Source organism: Nycticebus coucang, chromosome 12, assembly GCF_027406575.1.
Source record: "Nycticebus coucang isolate mNycCou1 chromosome 12, mNycCou1.pri, whole genome shotgun sequence".
NCBI classification, from domain to species: domain Eukaryota; kingdom Metazoa; phylum Chordata; class Mammalia; order Primates; family Lorisidae; genus Nycticebus; species Nycticebus coucang.
In genome coordinates this window covers 32,891,581-32,904,834 of record NC_069791.1, presented here as the reverse complement: position 1 = coordinate 32,904,834, position 13,254 = coordinate 32,891,581, and the positions used below count along the sequence as shown (strand labels likewise).

At 37.1% G+C, this 13,254-nt stretch overlaps 1 protein-coding gene across 5 annotated transcripts in view; it reads left to right on the top strand.

Moving 5' to 3' along the window:
- The window catches only part of STK38L (serine/threonine kinase 38 like), an 86,124-nt gene that overhangs the window by 30,941 nt on the left and 41,929 nt on the right, over nucleotides 1-13,254 (top strand). The window contains exon 1 of one of the 5 annotated variants that reach the window (XM_053554074.1): nucleotides 1,929-2,126. The exons of 3 other annotated variants lie outside the window; for them this stretch is intronic. In XM_053554074.1, coding sequence (XP_053410049.1) covers nucleotides 2,054-2,126 — 73 coding nt within the window. In that variant the 5' untranslated portion in view covers nucleotides 1,929-2,053. Of the gene's footprint in view, nucleotides 1-1,928; nucleotides 2,127-4,260; nucleotides 4,356-13,254 lie in introns of those variants that run through there. One more of the 5 variants, XM_053554077.1, reaches the window with a different exon arrangement.

Genomic DNA, 13,254 nt, shown 5'->3' with positions numbered 1-13,254 from the left:
GAGTGCTGTGGTGTCACAGCTCACAGCAACCTCAAACTCTTGGGTTCCAGCAATTCTCTCACCTCAGCCTCCTAAGTAGCTGGGACTACAGGCGCCCACCACAACGCCCGGCTATTTTTGTTGTTGTTGTTGCAGTTGTTTAGCTGGCCCTGGCTGGGTTTGAACCGGTATATGTGGCTGGCTCCATAACCATTGTGCTATGGGTGCCGAGCCTGTCTGAAAATATTTTATTGGATAAAATGTATTGGATATGTTTTTCTGGTATTTTTGGAAGTCACGATAATTCAAATAATGAAGCCCCGTTGAAGACACAAGTGTGGAAATCTGTCAGCCTCTCGTACTGGCCACCTACCCCTGTGCTGTCTGCTCCCTCCATGAAGATGTTTGCTGGACCACCACTTCTCTGAGTCCATCTCCCTGAACTTCTATTGTTCACGTGACCTGGAGGGAGTTGTTGTGCTTTGTTATTTAAACTTTGCAAACAAAACAAAACAAAAAATAAAAACTTCTGCAAGATGGAGGTGTAAGGAAGAAAAAAGATGGTGATGATATTAATAAGGGGAGTAGACACTACTTAATAAAAAGTATTCTAGGTGGCGCCTGTGGCTCAAAGGAGTATACTGGAGGTGGCGGGTTCAAACCCAGCCCGGCCAAAAAAAAAAAAGTATTCTATTTATGTATAAAAAAATCACCCATAAGAAATGTTTGAAATTCCTTAGAATTTTTGTTATTTTTTCCCTCAAAATAATGATATAAACTTATAATTGAATTTTATATTATGAATTATTACAAACATATACAAAGTTACAGAAGAAATATAAGGATTCATGTGTCTGCTGCATAACTTTACAAATCTTAATTTGCCATATTCGTCTCAGATTTTATTAAGTAACTAAACATTACAGGCAGAGTGATGGAGTTGTGATGCCTAGGTAATCGTTCTTTACTTCTCTCCCCAGAAATAAACATCCAGGATTTAGACTGCTTATCGTAGTTACTAGTTCTTGTAATTCCGTTGAGTAACGTCTTGCCTTTCATAAAACATTTTTACCTGTTTTGTTTGATCTTCACAACTCTTGAAGTGTGTAGGGAACTATAGAGATTATTTATTTCACTTCTAAAAATGTATAACCCACTTTCCCTTAATACAAAGCTATAAAGTGTGATTTTTATGATTTACAGTGTATCGCATTAGAGTCCTGAGCACTGTGTGAAAATTTCACACCCTGTCGTGTTCCTCTGTTTAATTAAAGGTTCTAGTAATTACCTTTAAAAAGTATGAACAGAGTAATGTAACTGGAAGGCACCTCAAATGGTTAAATAGTCTTAACTCCTTGTTTTAGTAAACTTGCTTTAAAAGCAACTGACAGGTAAGTTTTCTGTTCATTTTCAAAAAAAATACTTGAGGAAGGAAGAGCTGCCTACTCTCCTGAGTAATGTTTTGTGGCATGACATATTGGTGAAGAAAACTGGGAGATGTCTTGCTTTGTATTATGTTATAATGCTTTAAAAATTAGTAATAGTAGAGTTTGCATATAATTAAAAAATTTTTAAACAAGTTCCCACCTTAATTCCTCCTGAATAATTTTCCCAGCTATGTTTAGCATTAAAAAAAAAAATGATGCTAAACATAGCTGGGAAAATTATCTCCTTAGAAGGAGATAACTGTGTTCATCCTGTTTATTTAACTACCCCCCCCACCCCCCCCCCCACACACACTTTTTTAAAAAAACAAATCTAATGCTGGGGTAAAAATTTCTGACTCAGTAATTGTGGACACAACTACCTCTTTCCACAAATGGATGAGCACACATACTAGGTCTTCCAAGCGGACCAGTAAATTTCCATGAAGTCAGGAAATTGGGTGGAGTTTTATGAATGCAAGGCCTGGAACAGGGAATTTTCAGGTTGTGTATGGGGACTGGAGGATTAGGTTCTGATGGTGAGTGGCCTATGAGCCCCAAAGCATTGAGGATTTCCCATTGGATTATTCTTAACACTGGCTACAGTTTATCTGTATGATTTGGAGTAACTACTGCAAGAAAAATGAAAGATGCTTGTCTACAGGATTGCTGCCTTTTTATCAGTGTGCCATACGTACGTACAACCCAACCTTGATTTACAAAGTGAGTTGAAATCATCATGTCTTCACATTGCTTTCTAAGTAGCTGTCACTAAATTTTAATTACCACCAAGCTAAAGTTTAGTTAAGCTAGAGCTGGACTAACCTAATATATTAGCTTTTGTTGGGCACTGCAGCCCATACTGATCCCTGTTCTGAAGCTGCTAATTGTTTATTGTTTTTATGTGTTAGTCTCTTTTCCAGTAATATAGGATCTTATCATATCCATGTCTCTTATTATTTGGGTGTCTTCCTACTAGCTTTGTTGCCTGGTGCCTTGACAGGTGCTAATCATGTACTTTTTGATCGTCTTACCTAAAGCCAGTGGAACTATTAACTTGTTTCCTTCCGTCTCTTTCCTTCTTTGGTCATCATGAAAGCCTAAATGTCTTGCAAACACTAATAAGTTTATTGAATATCTTATTTTGTTTTCTGTAATCAATAGCACTGTGAGTTTAGCTCCAACTTTTTAAAAAGGGACTTTAAAAAAACATAACCTTTAGTTTGGACGCTTGATCCTGGCTGGCAGGAATACCTTGGCAAAGGAACAGAAATCAGCCCTGAAAGTGAAATCAGCTGCAAATGGGATAGTTTAAACCAGGCTTTTGTTTTTCCTCTTTTCTAAGATGATACCAGATCAAAATCCCAGCAGTATTTTTAATTGAACTGTAAAAAGCAGATTCTAAGATTCGTAGGAAGAGTGTAAAAAAATTAGGGGTATCAGTCTTAACAAGTGGAGAAAGAAAAAAATTGGGAGGGAATAAGGGAAAATGGGGAGGGGTTTGCCCAAACAGATGTAAAAATAGACTGTCCTCAACAATATTTTGACTTTATCGGGACATAACCCCATCATAAATTGAGCACCTCACAATTTCTACTGAATGCGTATCTTTTGTCACCATCCAAAGTTGAAAATTTGCAAGTTTGGGAATGTCTGCTATGTTGCCAGCAGTAAATACATTTTTGACTTAATATTTTCAACTTAAGAAGGGTTTATCAGGAAGTAGCTCAGTTGTAAGTCTAGGGGCATCTGTATATTATACAGCTTTGAAAATAAAATAGTTTGATGTATGTGATAATAAATGAATAAACAGATAAGAGGAACAGACTCTTAAAGTAGACTGTTGATAGTGAAAAAATTCTGTAGTCGCTCACTCTTGTACTTCTAAACCTTAGTCCACATATTTTTTCCCTTAGTTTTTAAGTATGTTTGTACATTGGTAAGTATGACTCTTTAGTTTTGTGAAATCTTGGGGTGGTTGTTTTCTCACAAGTTTTATAATGGAAAGAGATGAGAAAAATTCAACTTGTTATAAAGAACTTGATACTTTCAGATATAACGTACTCAGTGAAGGGAGGCTTACCCATTTATAAATAAAGGTCTGGGGAAAGCTCAGATAGCTGAGTGGGTTCTGAGCTTAGGCTGTGGTAAGAGGCAGACCCGGTTCCATTTACTGGCTGTGTGTCTTGGAACTGGTCATGTAACTAAGGCTCAGTTTCCTTACTTGTAAATGGAAAACAACTACTTCATAGAATTGTTGTGGACATCAGAGAACGTCACGCATGTTAAACGTTTAGCACTGTACCTGATGCAGAAATGTTTGATAAAAGTTGTCTGTGGTTATTATTTTCATTTAAAAGACCTTTAAAAACACTGGGAAAGTTTTCGTTTTTAAATTATGAGATATATAGTTATAAAGATTTCAGAAAGGTAACTATTTCATATTGGTTTCATGGTTTTCTGAGGGAGACAAACAATTCTTTAGCAAAATGGCCTGAAAATTTAAGAATTTTTGATTATGCAATGAAAGAAAATCAAAGGAAACCATAACTAGTTCTAACTACCTTTTTTTTTTTACTGTGAGAATTAGAGCAAGTTACTTGTTGAAGATAGAGTTTTTATTTTTATAGAATATGATAAAAGTATTTGCATTCAGTTTATATTTCAGTGGGAGAGAAATAGGTTAGATGTAAGAATGTTCTGATTGTAAGGCTGCCAAGCAGATAGGAGGGACTCTGTTGTCACCAGCAAGAGAGTGAGCCAGGGGAACTGTTTTTTTCTTTTTCTTTTTTTTGGCCTCCAGAGGCTATTTTAGCACTCCTGGGAACCCTTCTGACAGAGACGAGGCTGTGTTAGAAGATTCATCTTAAAACCTGGACTTCAAGCCTAACTCCCTGCTGATGACATCTTTCTGGCTGCCATTTGATTTTGGTTAATGTTCCTGTTCATACGGTAAAGCATTCTGATGCTTTTTTCTATTTAGATAAGTGAATGAGGACAGCATAGGATAGACAATACCTTTTAAAAATAATCTGAAATAATTTCAGATATTCCCAGTAGAGATTGTTAAACTCCTTTAAAAAGCTATTTATAGAGTTGGTTGGGCAAGAAGGCAGTTTGGGTCAGGGGAGGGTTAACACAGCCTCGTCTCTGTTAGAAGGGTAGACAAGTTAATCCTTTTAGGTTTCTTTGCAACCTGGAATTACAGTCATTTAAGATTTAACAAGAATAAATATGGTGATCATGTAAGAAAAGACCAGTAATTCTCTTGAATTTCCTTTAGGAAGGTATAGATATATTTTTGGTTTTAGCTTTGTTTAACTGAGTCTGGTCGTGAAGAGTAGACTTGGTGGCTAGAACCACAGCTCTGGATTCAGGCAGGGTTCAAATCCCAGCCTTGCCACTTTCTAGCGCAGAGGCCTCTGGCCAGTAACTTAACCTCTCTAAGCCTGTTTCTCATTTCTAAGATGAAGAAATAGTACCTGCCTCGTTTGGTTGTTGTGAGGATTGCATAGGGTAACACACTCAGTCAGTACTGTCTAACACAGGGAAGACACTTGATAAATAGTAGCCATGATGATGACAGTGATGATAATGACAATGATAAGGACACTGCTTAGTTGATTTTCATAGATTCATTAACTAAGCTGGCAAGTTTTTTGTTGAAGAGTACATTGGATTATTTTAAAAAAGAAATTATCTGTGCTGCTTTAAATAAATAAACAACATCTTAATGTTGCATCCGAGTAACAGAAAAGCTTAGTCTGGAAAATTGTTTCTACTTAACATTCTCAACCTTTGAATCATATGACAGTATTTTTTATTTTATCCTAAAATAATCAAAAGGATCAATAAAAGTGCTGGTTTGTAATGCAGTAACAATAGTTCTTGCTTGAGCTAAAGCACAGTCTCTTTTCCCCTCAAGTTGAGTTGAAATTATTTAAATATTAGCATTATAGTATGATTTAAACTACTTAAAATGGACTGTGATAGTTGTATTGTTCAAATATAGTCTGACTCTTAATGGCTCTTAATGAATTTTTCAATAGAAAGGTAGGCAAAAGACTTAAATCAGGTGGCTTCTAAAAGAAGAAATAATTGAATATTATTATGGACTGTGCCCAGTGTTGGCTGTCTTATATAATTAAGGATGGTCAGTTGGTACTATCTCTGGAAAGCAACCTGGCAGCATGTATCAAAATTTTATTTTTATTTTCTTTTTTCTTTTTGAGACAGAGTTTCACTATGTCACCCTCAGTAGAGTGATGTGGCATCACAGCTCACAGCAACCTCAAACTCTTGGGCTCAAGCGGTTCTCTTGCCTCAGCCTCCCAAGTAGCTGGAACTACAGGTGCCTGCCACAATGCCTGGATATTTTTTGGTTGTAGTTGTCATTGTTGTTTGGCCGTTCTGGGCTGGGTTTGAACCCACCAGCTCTGCTGTATGTGGCTGGCGCCCTCGCCACTGAGCTACAGGTGCCGAGCTGTGTATCAAAATTTTAAATGTGAGTATTCTTTGACTCAGCAGTGGCACATCTGGAAGTGTATAGTAAGGGAAAGTGCGTAATCTGTGATATGGTATGTTCCTTGTAGCAATACTAAATATTATCTCCTCCCCAGTGGGAACTATCTAAACTTCTGTTAGTGGACGTTGGTTTAAAACTGTGGCATGACAGAAGGTGCAGTGTGCACAATAACTTAGTTTTGGGGGAACTAAAATTCAAATCTTTAAGTTACATGATCGTGAGTAAGTAACTTAATCTAGCTAAGTCTCACTTTCTGGGTGGCGCCTGTGGCTCAGTGAGTAGGGTGCTGGCCCCATATGCCGAGGGTGGAAGGTTCAAACCCAGCCCCGGCCAAACTGCAACAAAAAAATAGCTGGGCGTTGTGGCGGGCGCCTGTAGTCCCAGCTGCTCGGGAGGCTGAGGCAAGAGAATCGTGTAAGCCCAAGAGTTAGAGGTTGCTGTGAGCTGTGTGAGGCCATGGCACTCTACCTGAGGGCGGTACAGTGAGACTCTGTCTCTACCAAAAAAAAAAAAAGTCTCACTTTCTTCTTCTCTAAATAGGAATAATAATAGCACATACTCTTTAGGGTTAGTCTGATAGGGTTGGTATGAGTATTAAGTGAGATGATATTCATAAAGCAGCGTCGAGCACAGAACAACCCGCTGTGTGTTAAAAAGTATTCTTACTGTGTGCTCCTTATAAAAGATGAAGTGGCTCTATTTGTATTAATGTCAAAACAAAGGAAGGGTGCCTGCAAGTTTGTAAGGGAGAAAGCAAATTACGGAATGGTTTATGAGTGTGTGTTTATATATATTAAACTATATTAGAACTGTATTTGTGTGTATTTACTTATACATTAAAGACTTTGAAAGGACATAGTAACAGTTGACATTTAATGAGTATTTGACTGAATTTCAGGCACTGTTAAGGGTTTTAACATATACCCATTCACTTTATTAAAATTAGTTGATATGTTTTAAGTGCTTGGAATAATGCCTTCACTTTGTAAAGCACTCAGTGTAAATATCAGTTATTAATTTTCATATGCGGTCATTGTCTCTGTTTTGTGCATAAAGACACTGGCACCCTGAGAGTTTTAACAGTTCATTAGTGGCAGATCCAGAATTCAACCAACTCTAGTCTCTCAACCCAACACTTAAAACCAGATATTATAGGAGGTAGGATTGTGAGGTCACATTGGCTTTGCAATTTATAAACTTCTGGATATTTTTGCATTTTACTTTGTATGTAGAAAAAAAGATATTACTAGTTTAAAATGGAAAAAGTGCATTTTTATATTTTAGAAGTCTTTTTTCCCTCTGTTATTGAATACTTCTGGCAAATTCCAGAGATCTGAGTATATGTACACCTTGGTTTGTCTGCATGCTCAGATACCCTGGTCAAGGAGTGCCAGTGACCCCATACTGTGTATAAGAGTTTGAAAACTTTACCTTGGGGCATATAATTATATGTTGGGGTCTCAGGCTAAATCTATATTACTTATTGGTGACCAACTTCTGTAATCACAATTGAATTTAAATTCTGTGATTCCAATGTTGGGAGAATACTTAGAGATCTAAAAATAGACCTGCCATTCGATCGTACAATTCCTCTACTAGGTATATATCCAGAAGACCAGAAATGACATTATAACAAAGATATATGTACCAGAATGTTTATTGCAGCCCAATTCATAATTGCTAAGTCATGGAAGAAGCCCAAGTGCCCATCGATCCATGAATGGATCAATAAATTGTGGTATATGTACACCATGGAATATTATGCAGCCTTAAAGAAAGATGGAGACTTTACCTCTTTCATGTTTACATGGATGGAGCTGGAACATATTCTTCTTAGTAAAGTATCTCAAGAATGGAAGAAAAAGTATCCAGTGTACTCAGTCTTACTATAAAACCAATTTATAGCTTTCTTATGAAAGCTATAACCCAATTTTAGCCCAAGAAGAAGGGGGAAGGGGAAAGGGAAGGGAGGGGAGCAAGGAGGATGGGTGGAGGGAGAGTAATTGGCGGGACCACACCTACGTGCATCTTACAAGGGTACAAGTGAAATTTACTAGGTGTAGAATATAAATGTCTTAACACAATAACTAAGAAAAGGCTGTGAAGGCTATGTTAACCAGTTTGATGAAAACATTTCAAATTGTATATAAAACCAGCACATTGTATCCCATGATTGCATTAATGTACATAGCTATGATTTAATTAAAAAAAAAAATTCTGTGATTCTTATCAGCCTTGGCCCTTGGTGAACTAAATTTTTTTTTTTTTTTTTTATAAAATAGTTTTTTGTGGGCGGCGCCTGTAGCTCAAGGAGTAGGGCACGGGTCCCATATGCCGGAGGTGCCGGGTTCAAACCCAGCCCCGGCCAAAAACCACAAAAAAAAAAAAAAAAAAAAAAGGCGGTGCCTGTGGCTCAGCGGGTAGGGTGCCGGTCCCATATGCCGGAGGTGGCGGGTTCAAACCCAGCCCCGGCCAAAAAAAAAAAATAGTTTTTTGTTTGTTTTTTGTCTTTTTAACATTTTTTTTGGTTGCAGTTTTTGGCTGGGGTTGGGTTTGAACCCACCACCTTCGGCATATCGGGCTGGCGCCCTACTCATTGAGCCACAGGTGCCACCCTGAACTAAATTTTTGGTCTTAGACCTAATAGAATCTAGAAAAATGTTGAACAGAACTCATAAGCTGATTTATGGAGGCTTTGCCAGTGTACTTACTTGAATTACAGGATTTCCTTCATGACAATAAACTATACAATTTACTTTTTATTCTATTTTAAGTTTTTTTCCTTTCTCCTATATTTGTTTTCCAAATAATTCAGAATTGGGTTTTTCAATTATAAGTCAGTAAGTATGGTCCAGTTTAATGCTTAGGTAATGAGCTGTTCAGACATTAATGGTAAAGGTCACTAGCACTTTTAAATCTTTCTCCTGCCTTCACATTTTTATATTCTGGTATCTTAATAAAGTGGGTATCTTCTGGATTTTCTCACGGTTGTAGACGTCAAATGGTCTGTGTTTTTAACATGTGGTATGTCTGCTTTTAGTTCGGAACTGTTTTCTTTAGTCCCTTGTGATGATCAAAAAAAGTCCCCTGGGAGAGTGTAAATGACTCAAAATAACTAAAAGTAACTCATAGCTACTTAGGTCCTAAAATTGTAAGCTTAATACCATTTTTTAATTTTAGTTTTATCTAATTTTTGCCCTCAGGTCTACTGTTCCTGGCTCTTAAATTAGTATGATCTCTTTGAGAGGGTGGTTTTTATTTGAAAAGGAACAGCAAACAAAAATAACACAATAACTTTAAAATTAAGAACTATAAGGCCAAATGTGGTGGTTCATGCCTGTGAATCCCAGCACTTTGGGAGGCTGAGGCAGGAGGATCACTTGAAGACAGGAGTTTGAGATCAGTCTGGGCAACACAGTAAGACACCCATCTCTGCAAATTAACAATTAAAAATTACCAGGGTGTGGTGGAATGCTTCTGTAGTCCTAGCAACTCAGGAGGCTAAGGCAGGAGGATGACTTGAGCCTAGGAGTTTGAGACTGTAATGAGCGATTGTACTATGGCACTGCAGAGTGGGCAACAAAGTGAGACCTTGTTTCTAAATATAAAAATGGAATTAGTACTCTTGAGAAATGCATGTAAGTCTTTCCTGAAGCTCTTCAGTGATATAGAAGCATAAAAACTTTAAATGTTTTGAACGAATGAGAAAATTAAAATGAGTTCACATTGTTAATTAAAGTCATGTGCTTATTTGGGAAATTTATATTTTACATACTCACTTCAACTCAGTCTGTTTTGAAGTTTCATCTTGTTGCAAATGTCTGTTTGGTCAGTCTATCTGTCTGTCTCTTCCTATTAGAAATTTACTTTTTTAAAAAATGAAAAGAAAGTGTTCAAAGATGCCCAAGCTTTTAATCAATGCAGGTGTTCAGGCTGCTCCCAGGTTTGTGGCTCTGCCACACTCAGGCCCCTCCTGCCTTGTCCATTCAGATGTTCTGAATTAGGCATTGTCTTCCTCAAAGCCAGCAAAAGAGGAGGAGAGGGGAGTAGGCATCTTTTTTAAAGCTAGAGCATTCATTTTGTCTTTATCTTCTTTGTATGATTTTGGAGGAGTCTCCTTTACCTTGCCTAAGACTAGAAGATAATTTAGCTAAGCTTTGTGTTGCCCTGATTTTTATATGGACCTTTGGAGTCATCAGTAGAAAAGCTATTTGAGAAGAGTGTGACAATTTCAACCCTTGTAAATATGCACAGGTATAAATATGCACTAAAAACTATTTGCCTAAAAGGAAGTACAAGATAGGACCGAAAACCTCTCTTCAGAATTCCCATTATTCTTTTTGTTTGTCATTAGTTTTGTTCCAAGACATCCAACTCTTTTTGCTGTTCTTCATGATCTTCCACTAAATCAGAACTGAGAATTTGGTTCATAGGAAAAAATTGAAGCATAATGCTACCTGAAAAACCACTTGTGTGCAGAGCAGTGCAGGCTAATTCCCCTTTACTGCCCCTGCTTTCAGCACCCTCCCAAGATCACTCTTAAATACTTTGTTCTGATGACAAAAATGGCTGTTTTCTCATTATGGAAAATTTTAAAAAATTCAAAAAGTGATGAAAGACAAAAATCATCTATAATTTCACACTGTTTTCATACCATAATCTACCGCCCCTCTTTTTTTTTTAAAATATAGTTGAGTTCACATTGTACCTGAAGATAGAACTTTGTATCCTACTTAACTTATTGAACATTATTTCTCATGTTGTTAACATTTTGGGGAAAAAACTTTTCTTCTGTGTTCTTTTTTCCTGGCATTTTATGCTGCCACTATTCTATCAGTCATTTCCCCTAATTTTAAACATTTTTCTTTAAGTTGTTCGCTGTTTTGAATAATGCTTTTATTAAATCCTATAACTTTTTGCTCTAATTTTGGTAATTTCCTTGAGATAGATCCTGAATTTGGAATTATTATGTATGTCAAAAGATGAAAGTGTCTTTATGGTTCTTGGTATAAATCACCATATTCTCTTTTAGGAAGGGTTATATCCCAGCCAGTTAACACAAGCACAGATGGTATGTGAGAAAGGCATCTCCGGGCGGCGCCTGTGGCTCTGTCGGTAAGGCACCAGCCCCACATACCGAGGGTGGTGGGTTCAAGCCCCGCCCCGGCCAAACTGCAACCAAAAAACTGCCGGGCGTTGTGGCGGACGCCTGTAGTCCCAGCTACTCGGGAGGCTGAGGCAAGAGAATCGCTTAAGCCCAGGAGTTGGAGGTTGCTGTGAGCTGTGTGATGCCACGGCCCTCGGTAAGTGAGACTCTGTCTCTACAAAAAAAAAAAGAAAGGCATCTCATGGCAGACTTGACCCATCAAGACCCATCAAGTGGGTATTTTTCTCCTTAATGGTTGCTACTTTGATATAGTAGCAACATACTGCATTATGTGAAAGTTTTCGTGTCTTTGACTTAGTAAAACTGAAGATTTTTGTGTTTTAGGCTATTTTTATTATCAAGTAGGGCCTTTAATGTCCGCCCCTCATGCTTCTCCTGCCTCCTCCATTTCTAGAAAACCAAACCTTCCTTTTTAGGTCTGGACCTGAGCTTATATGTACATTAAGAAATATCAGTATTCTAAATATATACTTATAATGTACACTACTATTTTTCCCCAAATTATTATATTTTAATCCTGTTTGATATATGGTACATATATGTATATTTCAAACTTTTATACAGTAAAACTTAGCATTATTTTTCATTGTGGTGATTTTTTAGGATAATTTTTTACCTTCCCAAGATCCAGTAGTTATTCATCTATATTTTCTTATAATTTTTTTGAATTATGGGACTTTATTTGTCAACATTTTATAACTTTTGGGGAAGGAACAGAATCTCACTTAGTCACCCTGAGGTTGAGTGCCGTGGCATCATAGCTCACAGCAACCTCAAACTCTTGGGGTGAAGTGATCCTCTTGCCTCAGCCTCCCAGGTAGCTGGGACTATAGGCGCCCACCACAATGCCTGCCTATTTTTAGAGATGGGGTCTCGCTTTGCTCAGGCTATCTCCCACCCCTGAGCTCAAGCAATCTGCTCTCCTCAGCATCCCAGAGTGCTAGGATTATAGACGTGAGCCACTGTGCCCAGCAACATTTTATAATTTTTTTAAGTTTAATTTTCTTTTTACTTTTATTTCTTCCCTTCCTTCCCTTCATTTCTTCCTTCCCTTTCCATGCTCACCCTTTTGAACCATTTGGAATTTATTTTGCCTTTTGGAGTGAAATGAGCATCTGATTTTTTTCCCCAAATAGATCCCTAGTTGTTCCAATACCATTAATTTAATAATTCCTTCCTTTCTTCCTAGGTTTTCTCACAAAAGACCCAAACTTTTTGAAATCAAGGTTATTCTTAATGTGTTTTATGCTTGTCATTCTTCATCTCTTCCTCCTTTCTACTTTTGTGAGCAGGATTATTTTTCATTTCCAAATTTGTATCTTAAAAATTAACATTTTAAAGCACAGATTTTAGACTTTAAATTTCATTATTTAAAAAATAATTTGTCTTAGTTTTCACTGACCCATAATTTTTTTTTTCTTTTTTTTTGAGACAGAGTTTCACTATGTTGCCCTCGGTAGAGTGCCGTAGTGTCACAGCTCACAGCAACCTCAAACTCTTGGGCTTAAGCAATTCTCTTGCCTCAGCCTCCCAAGTAGCTGGGACTACAGGTGCCCGCCACAATGCTTAGCTATTTTGTTGTTGTAGTTGTTTGGTAGGCCTGGGCCAGGTTTGAACCCACCAGCTCTGTGTATGTGGCTGGTGTCCTATCCGCTGACCTATAGGTGCTGAGCCCACTGACCCATATTTTTTTTTAAACAGAAGTGAGAAATATAGAAGAAAATTCATGAGGGTGGGTTACTGCAAGTGTTTGGAAGCATAGCTTAGCTGACAAGGCAAAAGGAAGGATAGATCTTTCTGGGTACATTAGATTTCTTCTTTGTTCATTTCATTCATCCAAACCCCAAGTTCAGAGACATAGGCTAAATCTGGAGGCCCAGAGTTCTCTAGATCACTAATCTCTCTCGCTCTCTCGTGCTCTCTAAAATTTTTTAGGCTATTAATTTTGCATTTATAAATTCTATAAATTTCTAGATACATAAATTTTACATATAAATTAAATGTGAATAAAATAAAGCTACATAATATGTAAATATATATAATTCATGTGTCTATAATTTATTATTTAATATATTATAAATATTGTTAATAAATTATATATATAATTCAAATATTTTAAATTCATATTTTTTCCTGTTGTTTTTATTGTTTTATTTTAC